This window comes from Peromyscus eremicus, chromosome 1 (genome assembly GCF_949786415.1).
Source record: "Peromyscus eremicus chromosome 1, PerEre_H2_v1, whole genome shotgun sequence".
In the NCBI taxonomy this organism is placed as follows: domain Eukaryota; kingdom Metazoa; phylum Chordata; class Mammalia; order Rodentia; family Cricetidae; genus Peromyscus; species Peromyscus eremicus.
In genome coordinates, this window is record NC_081416.1 from 167,734,218 (window position 1) to 167,753,079 (window position 18,862).

Here is an 18,862-nt window from a genome sequence, read left to right on the forward strand (position 1 = left end):
AGACACTGGATGAGAGTTCTATCATAACAGCCAGGGTGTTCGGCCATCTGATCACCAGAGCAGGTCAGCTCAGGCACCTTCTCGATTATATCCAGTAGTCTACTGTGGAGGTATCTTTGTGGATTTCTGGGGACCTCTCTAGCACTCTATTTCTTTCTATTCCCATGAGGTCCTCATTCATCATGGTATCTCACTCTGTGTTCTCACACTCTGCTCCTGATCCAGCTGTGACCTTCCTCTCCCCTAAGCTCTCTTTTCCCTGACCCTTGCCCTCCATTCACCCCCTCCCCCAGTTTGCTTGTGTAGATCTCATCCATTTCTCTGTCATTGGGCAATCCCTGTGTCTTTCTCAGGATTCTCTTTACTAGGTAGCCTCCATGGAGTTGTGAGTTGCAGTCTGGTTATCCTTTGCTTTACATCTAGTATCAACTTAGGAGTGTGTACATACCGTGTTTGTCTTTCTGAGTCTGGGTTACCTCACTCAGGATGATTTTTTCTAGTTCCATCCATTTGCCCACAAACCTCATGATATCATTGTTTTTTCTCAGCTGAGTAGTACTCCACTGTGTATATGTACCACGATTTGTTTATCCATTCTTCAGTTGAAGGGCATCTAGGTTGTTTTCAGGTTCTGGCTATTATGAATAATGCTGCTATGAACATAGTTGAGCATGTGTCCTTGTGGTATGATTGATCATTCCTTTGATATATGCTCAAGAGTGGTATAGGTGAGTCTTGAGGGAGGTTGATTGCCAATTTTCTAAGAAAGCACCATATTGATTTCCAAAGTTGGTCTACAAATTTGCATTCCTACCAACAGTGGAGGAGTATTCCCCTTGCTCCACATCCTCTCCAACATAAGCTGTCTTCAGTGTTTTTGATGTTAGCCATTCTGACAGGCATAAGGTGGTGTCTCAGAGTCGTTTTGATTTGCATTTCCCTGATGACTAAGGATGTTGAGCAATTCCTTAAATGTCTTTCAGCCATTTGAGCTTCTTCTAATGAGAATTCTCTGTTTAGCTCTATAGCCCATTTTTAAATGGATTGTTGTGTATTTTGATGTCTAATTTCTTGAGTTCTTTATATATTCTGGATATCAGCCCTCTGTCAGAAGTGGGGTTGGTGAAGATCTTTTCCCATTCTGTAAGCTATCACTTTGTCTTGTTGACCATGTCCTTTGCCCTACAAAAGCCTCTCAGTTTCAAGAGGTCCCATTTGTTAATTGTTTCTCTCAGTGTCTGTGCTACTGGTGTTATATTAAGGAAGTGATCTCTGGTACCAATGAGTTCAAGACTACTTCCTACTTCCTCTTCTATCAGGTTCAGAGTAACTGCATTTATGTTGAGGTCTTTGATCCACTTGCACTTAAGTTTTGTGCATGGTGACAGATACAGATCTATTTGTAGTCTTCTACATGTTGACATCCAATTATGTCAGCATCATTTGTTGAAGATGCTTTCTTTTTTCCATTGTACAGTTTTGGCTTCTTTGTCAAAAATCATATGTTCATAGGTGTGCAGATTAGTGTCAGGGTCTTCAGTTCAGTTCCATTGGTCCACATGTTGGTTTTTTTGCCAGTACCAAGCTGTCTTCATTACTGTAGCTCTACAGTAGAGATTGAAGTCAGGGATTGTGATACCACCACAGGTTGTTTTATTGTACAGGATTCTTTTGCTGTCCTGAGTTTTCTGTTTTTCCCTATGAAGTTGAGTATTGTTTTTTAGGTCTGTGAAGAATTGTTTTGGGATTTTGATGGGGATTGCATTGAATCTGTAGATTGTTTTTGGTATGATTGCCATTTTTACTATGTTAATCCTACCTATCCATGAGCATGGGAGATCTTTCCATTTTCTGACATCTTCTTCAGTTTCTTTCTTCAGGGACTTAAAGTTCTTGTCAAACAGGTCCTTTGCATATTTAGTTAGAGTTACCCCAAGGTATTTTATATCATTTGTGGTTATTGTAAGGGGTGATGTTTCTCTGATTTCTTTCTCAGGCCTTTGTCATTTGTATATAGGAGGGCTACTGATTTTTTTGAGTTAATTTTGTGTTCTGCTATATTGCTGGAGGTGTTTATAAGCTGTATGAGTTCCTTCATCAAATTTTTGGGTTCACTTATGTATACTATCATGTCATCTGCAAGTAGTGAAAGCTTGACTTCTTCCTTTCCAGTTTGTATCCCCTTGATCTCCTTACGTTGGCTTATTGCTCTAGATAGAAATATATTGAATAAGTATGGAGAGAGTGGACAGCCTTGTCTTGTTCCTGATTTTAGTGGAATCGCTTTGATTTCCTCTCCATTTACTTTGATGTTGACTATTGGCTTGTTGTAAATTGCCTTTATTATGTTTAGGAATGTTCCCTGTATTCCTGATCTCTCCAAGACCTTTATCATGAAGGGGTGTTGGATTTTGTCAAAGGCCTTTTTAGCATCTGGTGAGATGGTCATGTGGTCTTTTTCTTTCAGTTTGTTTATATGGCGTATTACATTGATGGACTTTTGTATGTTGAACCACCCTTGCATCCCTGGGATGAAGCCTACTTGATCATGGTGAATAATTGTTTTGATATGTTCTTGGAGTTTGTTTGCCAGTATTTTATTGACTATTTTTGTATCAATGTTCATGAGGGAGAGTGGTCTATTGTTCTCTTTCTTTGTTGCATCTTTGTTTGGCTTTGGAATCAGGGTTAATTGTAGCTTCATAGAAGGAGTTTGATAACATTCCTTTTGTTTCTATTGTGTGAAACAATTTAAAGAGTATCGGCATTATCTATTCTTTGAAGATCTGGTAGAATTCTGTGCTGAAACCATCTGGTCCTGGGCTTTTTTAGTTGGGAGACTTTTTATGACAGTTTCTATATCCTTAGGGGTTACTGGTCTATTTAAATTGTTTATCTGGTGTTGATTTAACTTGGTGTGTGGTACCTATCCAGAAAATCATCCATTTCTTTCAGATTTTCCAATGTTGTGGAGTACAGGTTTTTGAAGTATGATCTGATGATTCTTTGGATTTTCTCACTGTCTGTTGTTATGTCTCGCTTTTCATTTCTGATTTTGTTAATTTGGATTCTCTCTCTCTCTCTCTCTCTCTCTCTCTCTCTCTCTTTCTCTCTCTCTCTCTCTGTCTCTCTGTCTCTCTCTCTGCTGTTTGGTCAATTTCGATAAGGGCTTGTCTATCTTGTTGATTTTCTCAAAGAACAAATTCTTTGTTTCATTGATTCTTCATATTGTTCTCTTTGTTTCTATTTTATTGATTTCAGCACTCAATTTGATTATTTGCTGGTGTCTGTTTCTCCTGGGTGAGTTTGCTTCTTTTTGTTCTAGAGTGTTTAGGTGTGCTGTTAAGTCGCTAGTGTGAGATTTCTCTATCTTCTTTTTGTGGGCATTTAGTGCTATGAATTTTTCTTATAGCACTGTTTTCATAGTGTCCCATAATTTTGGGTATGTTGTACATTCATTTACATTGAATTCTAGGAAATCTTTAATTTCATTCTTTATTTCTTCCTTGACCCATTGGTGATTCAATTGGGCATTATTCAGTTTCCATGAGATTGTAGGCTTTCTGTAATTTTTGTTGTTGTTGAAATCTAACTTTAAGCTGTGGTGGTCTGATAAGATACAAGAGGTTATTTCAGTTTTTTTTTTTGTCTTTTGAGATTTGTTTTGTGACCAAGCATGTGGTTGATTTTCAAGAAGGTTCCATGGGGTGCTGAAAAGAAGGTATATTCTGTTGTGTTAGGGTGGAATATTCTGTAGATATCTATTAAGTCCATTTGAGTCATAATGTCTGTTTGTTCCCTATTTCTCTGTTAAATTTCTGTCTGGCAGACCTGTCCATTGCTGAGAGTGGGGTGTTGAAGTCTCCACTACTAGTGTATGGGGTTTAATGTGCAATTTAAATTTTAGTAATGTTTCTTTTACAAATATGAGCACTCTTGTATTTGGGACATAGACATTCAGGATTGAGATTTCATCTTATCGGATTTTCCCTGTGATAAATATGTAATGTCCTTCCCGATCTGTTTTGATTGATTCTAGTTTGAAGCCTATTTTATTAGATATTAGGATAGCTACACCAGCTTGCTTCTTAAGTCCCTTTGATTGGAAAGTCTTTTCCCAGCCTTTTATTCTGAGGTAGTGTCTGTCTTTGAAGTTGAGGTATGTTTCTTGTATGCAGCAGAAGGATGTATCTTGTTTTTGTATCCATTCTGTTAGCCTGTGTCTTTTTATAGGTGAATTGAGACCATTGATAGTAATGGATATTAATGACCATTGATTGTTAATTCCTATTATTTTTTGGTTGTAGTGTTGTAAATTTCCCTTCTTTGGTATTTGTTGGTGTGGTATCTATTGCCTGTGTTTTCATGGGTGTATCTAACTTCCTTAGGTTGGATTTTTCCTTCTAGTGCTTTCTGTAGGGTTGGATTTGTGGAGAGATATTGTTTAAATCTGGTTTTATCATGGAATATTTTGTTTACTCTGTCTATGTTGATTCAGAGTTTTGTTGAGTATAATAGTCTGGTTGCCATCCATGGTCTCTTAGTGTCTGCAGTCTGTCTGGCCATTGTGATAGAGGCGATACCTCAAATGTGGTTTTCTCTTTCCATGTGAATTTAGTCTGTCAAATAGACAAAAACTAAGCAGCATGTCTTTATTGGTCATCTGTATCTCTTTCTTTAAAAGGAATGTAAGGTCTTTTTCTTCTTTTTGGATTGAGCTGCTTGTGGTTTTTATTGTTACTATTGTTGAACTGTAAGAGTTCTTTATATATTTTGGCCCACATTCAGATGTACAATATGTAACATTTTTGGCACTTGAAAATGATCTTTCCACTTTATTGATCCAAGGTCTTTTACTTGTTAATAGTGCTTTATCTGGGGTCCCAACTGTACATAGTCTGGAGAAACAGAGTGAGATCTTTGACATCTGTATACAAGACATAATGGTTAAGTCAAATATTTCACATCCACTACCCCATTTATCTCCCGTTCATTATGGTGAGACATTGGAAATTTGTCTTGGCTACTCTGAAATACACTGCCATTGACTACAATCTTCTATGGGTTACTTCTAACCTGCTCCTCTCTCCAATGTGAAATTTACATCTTGCTACTGAAGACAGCTCCTTAGTGTTTCCTTCCCTCAGCCAGTTTTGCCTTCTTATTTATTTATTTATTTATTTATTTATTTATTTATTATACAGTGTTCTGCCTCCACACCAGAAAAGGCAACATATTTCGTTATAGATGGTTGTAAGCCACCATGTGGTTGCTGGAAATTGAACTCAGGACCTCTAGAAGAGCAGTAAGTGCTCTCAACCCCTGAGCCATCTCTCCATACCCAGTCCAGTGATTATTTCCTACAGGCAAATACTAATAGACACTGCTTGGTGGAAGGTCAGGTCATTATTCATATCTAAGGTTAACTTGCAGGCCTAGCAATGATCATTTACCATGTGTCCTATTGTAGGGAATCTGAGGCAGGGAACACAGTCACTGAATCAGGGTCACAAGTGCCATCAGTGGCACAAGCTATCTGTCCAAAACCACATCTCCAGGTTCCCATCCTGGAGACCTACTAGGTGGCCTGTACTCTTCTGATCATTTCATAGACTCAGGATTCTTATAGGGCTCCCAGATTCATGTCAATCAACATCAAATACCTGACAAGAATAGCCCACCTGTGGCCAAGCCTGACCTAAATGTCAGCCAGATCCTGAGCTGTGTGAGATCTCTCACAGGCTGTCAGGTTTCTCAGGGAAGCTCAATTGGAAGACTAATCATAACCTGTCTGTAGGACAGGCCCGAATGGAAAAGGCTTGGAGGGCTCTGGTCTACACTGAGCAGTGGAGGACAGTGCAGCTGGAGGGACTCAAACCTTGTGTCTCAAAGTAGGCAATGGGTCAGTGAGTACCAGGAGATAAAATGAGGTCTCTGATTCCAAGGGTTGAGTCTGACCATCACCAAACACTGCAGTTCAGTTCTCTCATGAGAAAGTCCTTGATTCTCTCATACACAGCACAGGAGGCCCCATTATCTCTGAGCACTCAGCCATTCCATCTGCTTGTAATTTGCTTCCTGACTGATTCTCTAAGAATCTGGGTTGGTGGAGAGATAAGAGACTATCTTTGGTTGAAAGACACCCTTGCAAGAATCAGAGGTACTACACAAGGGCAATCTTCTCTCTGTGGTTAGCACAGCAATGATACCCAAGGCCAAAATCACAACCAATAATTCCAATCCCATGGAGATTGAGGACTCAGTAGTATTAATGTGTGAGCCTATGACTCAGAACATAATCTACCTTGGAGGATAAATGACCAAAGCCTTTAGAAGAGGACAGGCTGAAGCTGTCTGAAGACAACAGGACTCTCACTTTACTCAGTGTTGTGAGGCCTGATATAGGAACCTAATGAATGTGACCTGGAACCCAGTGAGTGCCTCCCCAAGTGACCCATTCTCTCTGAACGTTACCTGTAAGTATTTTCTGTTTCATCCTGGCCCCAACTACCTAAATACAGAGGGCTAGAGCTACCATACTCAGTCCTGGTCCCCTTGGATTCATGATACAGACCTACCATACAGATACCTAGGCTGCCAGGGCAGCTTGGCCCAGCCCAAGCATATGTGGACAGGCCAAGCATTGACCTTGAATGGGCTGCAGGGACTTCTGCCTAGAGAGGCTCATGGTGATGGAGACAGACGACATATTAGACTCAGGCTCAGTGCACATATGAGTATGCAGAGGGGATGTTTGTGTGTTGTGCTTGAGATAGATCAGGGCTTGTGCATGCTGAATGAGTACTCTTCCACTAATATGCACTCCAACTCCAGTGGAAATCTGCTTATTTACGGTTAAAACACAGCTCAAAGAGATACTATGGCCGTCTACAGACCAGGATTTCCCTTTCCCTCTGCTGACATCATGTATGGCTTTGTTCTGTTTGCTCCAGGTGGTCCAGATGTCCCGATCATATCCCACTCAAATATTCATTTCCATTCAAAGATAAACCTCAGCCTCTCCTGCCACACAGATGCTAACCCACCTGCACAGTACTCTTGGTTTATCAATGGAGAGCTCCAGTCATTCTCCCAAGAGCTCTTTATCCCCAACATCAATACTAATAATAACAGATCCTTTTCCTGCTTCATCTATAACTTTTTCCCTGGAGTGAATCAGACCACAGTCAAGAACATTACAGTCCTTAGTCAGTGGATCTCTGAAATATCAGCACCAGGTTTGGAGTGGAGTCTTTTGGCTTTCTGGGAAGGTGCAGAAGCATTGAATTTCCAGCCCATGTCTATGGGAACAAGCAAAACTCAGTCTTCCCTCAAGCCTCTTGCTCTATCCCTGTGTCTAATGGCCTCCTGGTTCTGTGGTTTTTGGCTGAGAGGGATGGAGCTTGCAATGTGAGAAGGAGGTTCTCCCTGTCTTGGAAAGCCTTTGGTTGTGTGAGGGACTTTCCAGGGTTAGGAGAACCTCAAGATCAAGATTTCTTTCTGTGCCTAACACAACCTTTCCTGTCCCCTCCATTTTCATTTTATGGCCTCCATGATGTAGAAGGAGCACCCAGTGATTTCAATGGTGCTCACATTCTTTTTCTCCAAATGTGAGGAGAAAATTTCCCACAGACTGAGACTAGACCTCTGCTCCCAGGTCTGCTCCTGTCTCATGGGTCAGATGGCTGACTCAGGTCTGATCCATGGAATGGGAAGAGTGGGTTGCGAAGGTATATGGGAGCCGTGTTCTGAGTCAGGGTGAACCATGTCACTGACAGTTGATGATGTTCTTTTGCTTACTCTTCTCAAGGTCCAAAAAACAAATGTCAGCTGAGTGTGGTGGCACACATTTTTGATACCAGCACTGAAGTGGGAGAGGAGGGTAGATAGTGTGAGTTTGAGGCCAGCCTGGTCTACATTACAAGTTCCAAGCAAGCTAGGACTGTACATTGAGACCCAGTCTCAAAAAAATCAGTACTGAGAATTAGAGTGGCAGGCTATGGTCAGCACTGTGATTATTCATTTCTTCTCTGTAGTATTTAATCCATATCCATGGGGCAGGAAATACATTTTTTCTACAAACAGAAATTCTTCAGTCAGGAATTTCTCCCAGTCTTAGGTGTAGCCTTTAACACCTTTTAGATTACGTGGGCCATCTTAACCCCATGACAAATTATTTAATAAAAGACAAACAGAAGGCTATTTCATAAAAGAGGGACCTGACTGTTCACACTTACCAAAAGTGTGAGCAAGAATTCCCACAAAAATCATTGGGAAATACATTCCCTCCACCATGAGATTTCTGGACATGTGGGAGGCTCCCAGTTTGGAATCTACACAAACACCCTGAGTCATTGTCACTGTGGGTGTTCTTGATAGGAGTAAGATTCAGCTCTCTTCTTACAGAACATATCTTGAACCCAAACATGTGATCTTGCAGAGGGCCACCTCATTCTATGGCCCTCTGAACTGGCTGAGATCTCTGAGGGTGAAGGACTCTCAGCTGTTCCCTTCCACTATTTATCCACAGATCCAGTGACTCTACCCTTCATCCAAGTCACCAACACCACAGTCAAAAATATGATCTCTGTGTTCCTGACCTGCTTGTCAAATGACACGGATATCTCCATCCATTGGCTTTTCAAAGGCCAGAGTGTGGAGCTCACAGACAGGGTAAGGCTGTCCCAGAACAACAGCACCCTCCAAATAGACTCTGTGAGGAGTGAGGATTCCGGGGACTATCAGTGTAAAGTATCCAATCAAATCAGTTCCAAGAGGAGTGACCCCATCCAGCTGGACATAAAACGTGAGTGACCTCTGTTCCCTCCTTACTCCATAGTGTTGGGGGTGGGGACAGTTTCTTTATCAAAAGAGTACAGAGTGGGTCAAAGTCACAAGGAGAAAAACATGGTTCAAGATACAAATACAGCCAGCTTGGTGATGGATGCATGTTAATCTCATGATACAACACCAAGCAAGCTGAGCACAGTGCTGCATGCCTTTAACCCCAGCACACCAGAGGCAGAGACAGTTGGATATCTATGAGTTCCCAACCACCCTGGTCTTTGTAGCCAGTTTCAGGTTAGCCAGAGCTACATAGTGAGACCCTGTCTCAAAAGGGAGAGAGCACGAAGCAGGAGGCATAGAAGTACAAGGCCACTCAACTAAATGTACCAGGCTCTGCTGACTCCCCATGGGTGACCTTGCTTTGGAGGAGGTGGAAATGGGGGGTTGTTTGGGAAGGAAGGCTGGGGGCAGGAGGCGGGAGGAAAGGGGAATCTGTGGTTGGTATGTAAAATGAATAGAAAATCTCTCTATAAAAAAAGAAATACAAGGCCAGCCCAGATTACATTGTGAGACCCTCTCCATAATAACAATAGATATCAATATAGCACATAAATAGAAATGCAAAGTGATTAAGAGTTTAGGGTCAATTGTCGTGCTAGAAACCTCATCCAACTACTGAGGGATCTGGATGCAGAGATCCATGACTAGGCCCCAGGTGGATCTCTGGGAGTCCAATTAACGAGAATGAGGAGGGTTTATATGAGCGAGAATTGTTGAGACCAAGGTCGGATAAAGCACAGAGACAAATAGCCAAACAAACGGAAACACATGAAATATGAACCAATGGCTGAGGGGTCACCAACTGGATCAGGCCCTCTGAGTGGGTGAGACAGTTGATTGGCCTGATCTGTTTGGGAGGCATCCAGGCAGTGGCACCGGGTCCTGTGCTCACTGCATGAGTCGGCTCTTTGAAACCTGGGGCCTATGCAGGGTCCCTTGGCTCGGCCTGGGAGGAGGGGACTGGCCCTACCTGGACTGAGTGCACCAGGTTGATCTCAGTCTGTGGGGAAGGCTTTGCCCTGGAGGAGATTGGAATGGGGGGCGGGCTGGGGGGAAGGTGAGGGGGGGGGAGGGGGAGAACAAGGGAATCTGTGGCTGATATGTAGAACTGAATTGTATTGCAAAATAAAAATTAAAAAAAAAAAAGATGCAGTATACAGCATCTTGACCTCCTTAAAAAAAAAAAAAAGAGTTTAGGGTCTGAGTCAGACACACAGAAAAATATTTATGTTACTCTACACCTCTTCCTACACATTTAAATCTTCTTTAGATTATTTCCAATACCTAATATGCATACTGCATAGACACTAGTCTTTTTTTTTTTTTTTTAACTGGGGCCGAGTTTACAATAGGCTTATTGTGTTGAGTACAGAACCATGATAGGAGGAAACAGTACATTTTTCAGTAAGCATACTTTTCCACATAGTTTGTTTCCAAGGTTTCAATCCCTAAATACCAAATCCATAGATAGAAAGGACCTGTATTAAGTTTCTTACTATGTTTGCATATTTATTCGTGTGCATGTCCCACACCAATGTGTGGAGTTTAGGGGACAATTTGTAGGAGCCAGTTATCCAGGGACAGGGGATTGAACTCAGGTGGGTGAGCAAGCCCTTTATCTGCTAAGCCATTTCACTGACCCACATTTGTTTGTACATTCATTTCTGTGTAGCAGTTGGGGATAGGTACTGAGAGGGAGTACAATAGGCACTCTTCCCAACTGAGCCATCTTGGCCCATATACTGAGTTTCTTGTACTCATGTTGATATTTGCAGCATGACCTCATTGCACAAGACTCTTTTTTCTGATGACTGTTTTTTGTGGTGTGTAGTAGTATGTGTGTGTGTGTGTGTGTGTGTGTGTGTGTGTGTGTGTGTGTGTATGGTTTATGGAACTGGAGAGATAGCTCAATATTTAAGAGCCCTAGCTGCTCTTCCAAAGGACAGGGGTTCAATTCCCAGCACCCACATGGCAGCTTATTACTGTCTGTAGCTAAGTTCCAAGGAATTTAACACCCTCTTCTGTCCTTCTCAGGTACCAAACATGCATGTTCTGCAGAGACATATAAGCAGCCAAAAGGCCCATATGATGCATCTGGCATCATAACAATGTCACCATTCGAAATCCAATTTCAAGATGCTTTCATCCTGTCTCCTAAAAGTCTGATGACTTTCAGCTCTGATCCATTTTAGGTCTTTGATCCATTTAAAGTTGATTTTTATATGTTGTTAGGTGAAGGCTTAACTTCATTCTTTTACCTAGATATCCCATTTTCCCAACATCCCTTGTTTAACTGATTATTCCTCCATCCTTGAACAATCTTAGCAGCCTGATTAAAACTCATCTGGTCACAGAGGGTCAGATGGACAGCAAGAATGCCTTCCAAGTTCTGTAACTCAACAGGACAACTCTGTTTCACACCTAGTAATTCAAAAGAGCCAGCAGAAATGAATGTTTGTAACAAACAGAAAAAGTGACAGATGAAATGGTGGATATGCCTACTGCTTAGATCTGACACACATGATAATATATATTACAAAACTGTGCCCCATAAACACATATATTGATCGTATCAAATAATCTTTAATTTAATCATGGCCAGTGTGCATGAGCAATTCTGGGGTTTCAAATTCTATTTCACTGATCTGTATGTCTGCCTTTATGTCAGCAGTAGACTATTTTGATTGTTGCAGCTTTGTACTAAAATTATGAAATCATGCAGGATGTCCTGCAATTTTATTCCTTTTTCTTTTTCAAGATACTTGCCTCTAACCTCAGCTCTTGGGAGCAGAGACAGGTGGATCTCTGGGAGTTTGAGGCCAGCCTGATCTACATAGTGAGTTCCAGGACAGCTAGAATGTACTATTTCTGTGCAAAATGCCACTGGGGTTTTGATCTGATGTGCATAGAACTGATAGACTATATTCAGTGATATTGTCATCTATTAAAAAAAAGTCTTTCAGACAAGCTGCCTCATGCCTATAATTCCAGCCACTCAAGAAGCTGAGGCAGGAGTACCAAAGTTCTAAGCGTGCCTACCACAACCATTCAGGCCAGCCTGGTTAATTTAGTGACATCCTTTTTCTAAATAAACATTAAAAGGCAGACTTTAGAATACAGCTCAATAGTAGAGCATTGCTTACCATGCACAAAGCCCTGGGTTCAATCCCAGTACTGCAGAACAACAGCAATAATGAGATTAAGTCTTCCAACCCACCAACCCCAATGGCTGTCATTTCTTGTCTTCTTTCATCATCTCATATTTGGTAGTTTGCTGAGTGCAAGTCTTTTATCTTCTTGGTGGAGTTAATTCTAAATATTTTATTCTTTTTGGTGCTCTCATAAATAAATACTTTCTTCATTTCCTTTCCAATTATTCACTGTTAAGGCTGGGACTGTTGCTCAGGGGCTAAACCCTTGCCAGGCATGCACAGGCCATAGGTTCAAGCTCCACTACTGCCAGGAAAATAAAAAATCTAATTGTTCATGGTCAAAATTAGTATACAGAAATACATCTGACTTGGGCATGTTTTTTTCATTAGCCAACAGTTTTGCTAGTTTTACTCATTTAGTTCTGAGAACTTTCTGTACAATGTTAAGGATTTTCTATGAACAAGTCCTTGTCATCTATCTGTCTATCTATCTATCTATCTATCTATCTATCTATCTATCTATCTATCTATCTATCTATCTATCTACCTACCTACCTACCTATCATCTCTCTGTCTCTGTCTCTGTCTCTCTCTCTCTCTTCTTATCTATCTATTTACCACCTCATAATTGGGCACCTTCATTTCATTGTCTAACCTAATGGCTGTGTGTAGCATTCTTAAGAGTCTCTTGAACAGAAGTGGTCACGGCAGCATCATGTGTTCTTCCTGATCTTAGAGAGAAAGGGTCCGTCTCCTCATTTAATATGATGTTGGCTGTGGGTTTCCATGTGTGGCCTTTGTTATAGTAAGCTGGACTTCTATCATGTTTCAGTGTTTTTATCATCAATGTCTGTGAAATTTTGTCAAATTTTTGTTAATTCAATCTTATTGGTTATTCGATTCGATTCCATCTCTAAAGAACCAGGTTTGTAGGAATTTGTCCATTGCATTAAGGCCACTCAATAGTGAGCATATAACTACTGAGTACTCTTGAAATTCTTCGTATTCTTGAGAATGGATAGTGAGGTCTCACATTTTAGTAATATCCAACTCCTGTAAATAGAATAATATCAGACCCAGAAGTTAGACAAATATTAATTGAATCCTTGGCTTTTGAAAGTGCTAATTCAGAATGCAAAAGGGTGATTAGGCCTTTAAATGCAAGATCAGCACTCATAGATAAATGGATACAAAATACGTCTGATATTGGATCTCATGCTTACGATGCTACTTTGATAGGAGAAGTAATTTCTAGAAATTTTAAGAAAAATCAAAATGTCAGATGTTTTAATTGTGGTAACCAAGGTCATCTAAACAGGGATTGTAGGCAAGTTATTCCTAAAAACAATGCTTTTTCTAGAGATAATCCAAAGAGAAGGCCCTAGCCTTCTGGCATATGTAGAAGGTGTGGCAAAGGCTGACATTGGACTAAAGAAAGCAGACCAAAGGGACAGACAAGGTAACCCTTTTCCAGGAGGAAACGACTTGGGGGCCTCTCGCAGGTCCCAATATCAAATTTGGTTCAATCATTCCCTGTTATCATGAAGGGAACTCCTCCACAGAGTAATTAAGAACCTAATTCCTGTTGCCAAAAACCATACTAATATGCATGACAAACAGCTTCAATAGATAAATTCAATAAAACAAAATTTTCAAGAGAGACCATAAAACAAGTATTTTGGCAAACTTCTATAAATGATCATAGACCAAAGTTTAAAATACAAAAATAAAATGGCATTGAAACTGAGGGTTTGAAAGACACAGGTATAGTTGTAACAATAATTTCACTGAAATCTAGGCATCCAAGTTGGCCTCTTCAGGAGGTCAATATTCAGCTCCTAGGGATTGGAACTCTATCGCAGGTAAAACAAAGTAGAAGATGGGTTGAGTGTATAGAGCCAGAAGGACAGATTGGAAAATTAAAGCCATATATGGCTAATATAGCCATGAATTTATGGGGATGTGACTTGTTGCAGTAATGGAAAAGACAGATTAACATTCCCCCAATCTCAGAAGCAAATTGTAAAATAAAGAATGCTTCTGAGAGAAATATTAAAAGGTATTATCAAGAACAGTCAGAGACTGTTCAAATTGTACATAGACAGGGCACAACAGCTGTTGGTCTTCCAAGGTACCAACAGCTCTACCCTTAAAATGGTTAACTGACAAACCTGTGTGGATGGAACAATGGCCTCTGACATCAGAAAGATTCCAGGCCTTAGAACAGCTGGTACAGGAACAGCTAAATGCTCAACACATTGAAGAATTGACCAGTCCTTGGAATTCTCCTATATTTGTCATTAGAAAGAAATCTGGAAAATGGAGAATGTTAACAGATTTAAGAGCTATAAATTCAGCTGATGGACTATTTACAGCCTGGAATTCCCTGGCCTTCTCTATTAGCTAAAGGATGCTCTATTATAGTGATTGATTTAAAAGACTGCATTTTTACTATACCTTTACAAGAACAGGAGAGAGGAAAATTAGCCTCCACAGGGCCTACTTATAATAATTCCCAGCCTGTTAAAAAGCTGCAATGAAAAATTCTTCCACAAGGGATGTTAAACAGCCTCACCTTATGTCAATATTTTGGACAACAGCCATTGGAAATAGTTCAGCAACAGTTTCCTCAATCTGCAATTTATCATTATATGGATGATATCTTTTTAAAAATTTTTTAATTTTTATTTTGCAATACAATTCAGTTCTACATATCAGCCACGGATTCCCTTGTTCTCCCCCCTCCCGCCCCCCTCACCTTCCCCTCAGCCCACCCCCCCATTCCCACCTCCTCCAGGGCAAAGTCTCCCCCACGGACTGAGATCAACCTGGTAGACTCAGTCCAGGTAGGTCCAGTCCCCTCCTCCCAGGCCGAGCCAAACGATCCTGCATGGGCCCCAGGTTTCAAACAGCCAACTCATGCAATGAGCAAAGGACCCAGTCCCACTGCCTGGATGCCTCCCAAACAGATCAAGCCAATCAATTGTCTCACTCATTCAGAGGGCCTGATCCAGTTGGTGACCCCTCAGCCATTGGTTCATAGTTCATGTGTTTCCATTCGTTTAGCTATTTGTCCCTGTGCTTTATCCAACCTTGGTCTCAACAATTCTCACTCATAGAAACCCTTCTCATTCTCGCTAATTGGACTCCCAGAGATCCACCTGGGGCCTAGACATGGATCTCTGCATCCAGATCCCTCAGTAGTTGGATGAGGTTTCTAGCATGACAATTAGGGTGTTTGGCCATCCCATCACCAGCGTAGGTCAGTTCGAGCTGTCTCTCGACCATTGCCAGCAGTCTGTTGTGGGGGTATCTTTGTGGATTTCTGTGGGCCTCTCTAGCACTTTGTTTCTTCCTATTCTCATGTGGTCTTCATTTACCATGGTCTCCTATTCCTTGTTCTCCCTCTCTGTTGTTGATCCAGCTGGGATCTCCTGCTGCCCCAAGCTCTCTTTCCCTCGACCCTCGCCCTTCACTACCCCCACTCATGTCCAGGCTGTTCATGTAGATCTCATTCCATTTCTCTGTCATTGGGAGATCCCCATGTCTTTCTTGGGGTCCTGTTTTCCAGGTAGCCTCCCTGGTGATGTGAGTAGCAGTCCAGTCATCCTTGTTCCACATCTAGTATCCTCTATGAGTGAGTACATACCATGTTTGTCTTTCTGAGTCTGGGTTACCTCACTCAGGATGATTTTTTTCTAGATCCGTCCATTTGTCTGCAAACCAAATGATGTCATTATTTTTCTCTGCTGAGTAGTATTCCATTGTGTATATGTACCACATTTTGTTTATCAATTCTTCAGTTGAAGGGCATCTAGGTTGTTTCCATGTTCTGGCTATTACAAACAATGCTGATATGAACATAGCTGAACAAGTGCTCTTGTGGTGTGGTTGAGCATTCTTTGGGTATATACCCAAGAGTGGTATAGCTGGATCTTGGGGGAGATGGATTCCCAATTTTCTAAGAAAGCACCATATTTATTTCCAAAGTGGTTGTACAAGCTTGCATTCCCACCAGCAGTGGAGGAGTGTTCCCCTAGCTCCACATCCTCTCCAGCATAAGGTGTCTTCAGAGTTTTTGATCTTAGCCATTCTGACAGGCGTAAGGTGGTATCTCAGAGTTGTTTTGATTTGCATTTCCCTGATGATTAGGTATGTTGAGCATTCCTTAAATGTCTTTCAGCCATTTGAGTTTCCTCTGTTGAGAATTCTCTGTTTAGTTCTATAGCCCATTTCTTAATTGGACTGTTGGACATTTTGATGTCTAATTTCTTGAGTTTCTTATATATTCTGGATATCAGTCCTCTGTCAGATGTGGGGTTGGTGAAGATCTTTTCCCATTCTGTAGGCTGTCGCTTTGTCTTGTTGACCGTATCCTTTGCTCTACAAAAGCTTCTCAGTTTCAAGAGGTCCCATTGATTGATTGTTTCTCTCAGTGTCTGTGCTACTGGTGTTCTATTTAGGAAGTGGTCTCCTATGCCAATGCGTTCAAGACTACTTCCTACACTCTCTTCTAGCAGGTTCAGAGTAGCTGGATTTATGTTGAGGTCCTTGATCCACCTGGACTTAAGTTTTGTGCACGGTGATAGATATGGATCTATTTGCAGCCTTCTACATGTTGATATCCAGTTATGCCAGCACTATTTGTTGAAGATGCTTTCTTTTTTTCCATTGTGCAGTTTTGGCTTCTTTGTCAAAAATTATATGTTCATAGGTGTGCAGATTAATGTCAGGGTCTTCAATTCGATTCCGTTGGTCCACATGTCGGTTTTTATGCCAGTACCAAGCTGTTTTTATTACTGTAGCTCTATAGTACAGCTTGAAGTCAGGGATCGTGATGCCTCCAGAGGTTGTGTTATTGTACAGGATTCTTTTGGCTATCCTGGGTTTTTTGTTATTCCATATGAAGTTGAGTATTGTTCTTTCCAGGTCTTGAAGAATTGTGTTGGTATTTTGATGGGGATTGCATTGAATCTGTAGATTGCTTTTGGTAAGATTGCCATTTTTACTATGTTAGTCCTGCGTATCCATGAGCATGGGAGATCTTTCCATTTTCTGACATCTTCTTCAATTTCTTTTTTCAAGGACTTAAAGTTCTTGTCATATAGGTCCTTCACTTGCTTGGTTAGTGTTACCCCAAGGTATTTTATGTCATTTGTGGCTATAGTAAAGGGTGATGTATCTCTGATTTCCTTCTCCGCTTCTTTGTCCATTGTATATAGGAGGGCTACTGATTTTTTTGAGTTGATCTTGTATCCTGCTACGTTGCTGAAGGTGTTTATAAGCTGTATCAGTTCCTTGGTGGAATCTTTGGGGTTGCTCAAGTATACTATCATGTCATCTGCAAATAGGGAAAGCTTGACTTCTTCCTTTCCAATTTGTATCCCCTTAATCTCCTTATGTTGTCTTATTGCTCTGGCTAGAACTTCAAGTACTATATTGAATAAGTATGGGGAGAGTGGACAGCCTTGCCTTGTTCCTGATTTTAGTGGAATTGCTTTGAGTTTCTCTTCATTTAATTTGATGCTGGCTGTTGGCTTGCTGTAAATTGCCTTTATTATGTTTAGGTATGTTCCCTGTATTCCTGATCTCTCCAAGACCTTTATCATGAAGGGGTGTTGGATTTTGTCAAATGCCTTTTCTGCATCTAGTGAGATGATCATGTGGTTTTTTTCTTTGAGTTTGTTTATATGGTGTATTACATTGACGGACTTCCATATGTTGAACCACCCTTGCATCCCTGGAATGAAGCCTACTTGATCATGGTGGATAATTGTTTTGATGTGTTCTTGCAGTCTGTTTGCCAGTATTTTATTGAGTATTTTTGCATCGATGTTCATGAGGGAGATCGGTCTGTAGTTCTCTTTCTTTGTTGTATCCTTGTTTGGTTTAGGAATCCGGGTAATTGTAGCCTCATAGAAGGAGTTTGGTAATGTTCCTTCTGTTTCTATTGTGTGGAACAATTTAGAGAGTATTGGTATTAACTCTTCTTTGAAGATCTGGTAGAATTCTGCACTGAAACCATCTGGTCCTGGGCTTTTTTTGCTTGGGAGACTTTTAATGACTGTTTCTATTTTGTTAGGGGTTATTGGACTATTTAAATAGTTTATCTGGTCTTGATTTAACTTAGGTATGTGGTACCTATCCAAAAGTTATTCATTTCTTTTAGGTTTTCCAGTTTTGTGGAATAGAGGTTTTTGAAGTATGACCTGATGATTCTCTGGATTTCTTCAATGTCTGTTGTTATGTCCCCCTTTTCATTTCTGATTTTGTTGATTTGGATGCTCTCTCTCTGTCTTTTGGTTAGTTTGGATAAGGGCTTGTCTATCTTGTTGATTTTCTCAAAGAACCAACTCTTTGTTTCATTATTTTTTTGTATTGTTCTCTTTGTTTCTATTTTATTGATTTCAGCTCTCACTTTGATAATTTCCTGGCGTCTATTTTTCCTGGGAGACTTTGCTTCTTCTTGTTCTAGAACTTTCAGGTGTGCTGTTAAGTCACTAGTGTGAGATTTCTCCAATTTCTTTATGTGGGCATTTAGTGCTATGAATTTCCCTCTTAGCACTGCTTTCATAGTGTCCCATAGGTTTGGATATGTGGTGTCTTCATTTTCGTTGATCTCTAGGAAGTCTTTAATTTCTTTCTTTATTTCTTCCTTAACCTATTGGTGATTCAGTTGGGTATTATTCAGTTTCCATGAGATTGTATGTTTTCTGTAGTTTTTGTTGTTGTTGAAATCTAACTTTAGACCATGGTGGTCTGATAGAACACAGTAGGTTATTCCAATTGTTTTGTATCTGTTGAGAATTTTTTTGTGGCCAAGTATATGGTTGATTTTAGAGAAGGTTCCATGGGGTGCTGAG

The 18,862-nt window shown here is 40.7% G+C and overlaps 1 protein-coding gene across 1 annotated transcript in view; it reads left to right on the forward strand.

The window, feature by feature from the left end:
- The window catches only part of LOC131895199 (carcinoembryonic antigen-related cell adhesion molecule 21-like), a 61,556-nt gene that overhangs the window by 30,066 nt on the left and 12,628 nt on the right, over positions 1-18,862 (forward strand). The window contains exon 4 of the mRNA XM_059245650.1: positions 8,531-8,806. Within this exon, the coding sequence (XP_059101633.1) occupies positions 8,531-8,806 (276 nt within the window). The remainder of the gene's footprint in view (positions 1-8,530; positions 8,807-18,862) is intronic.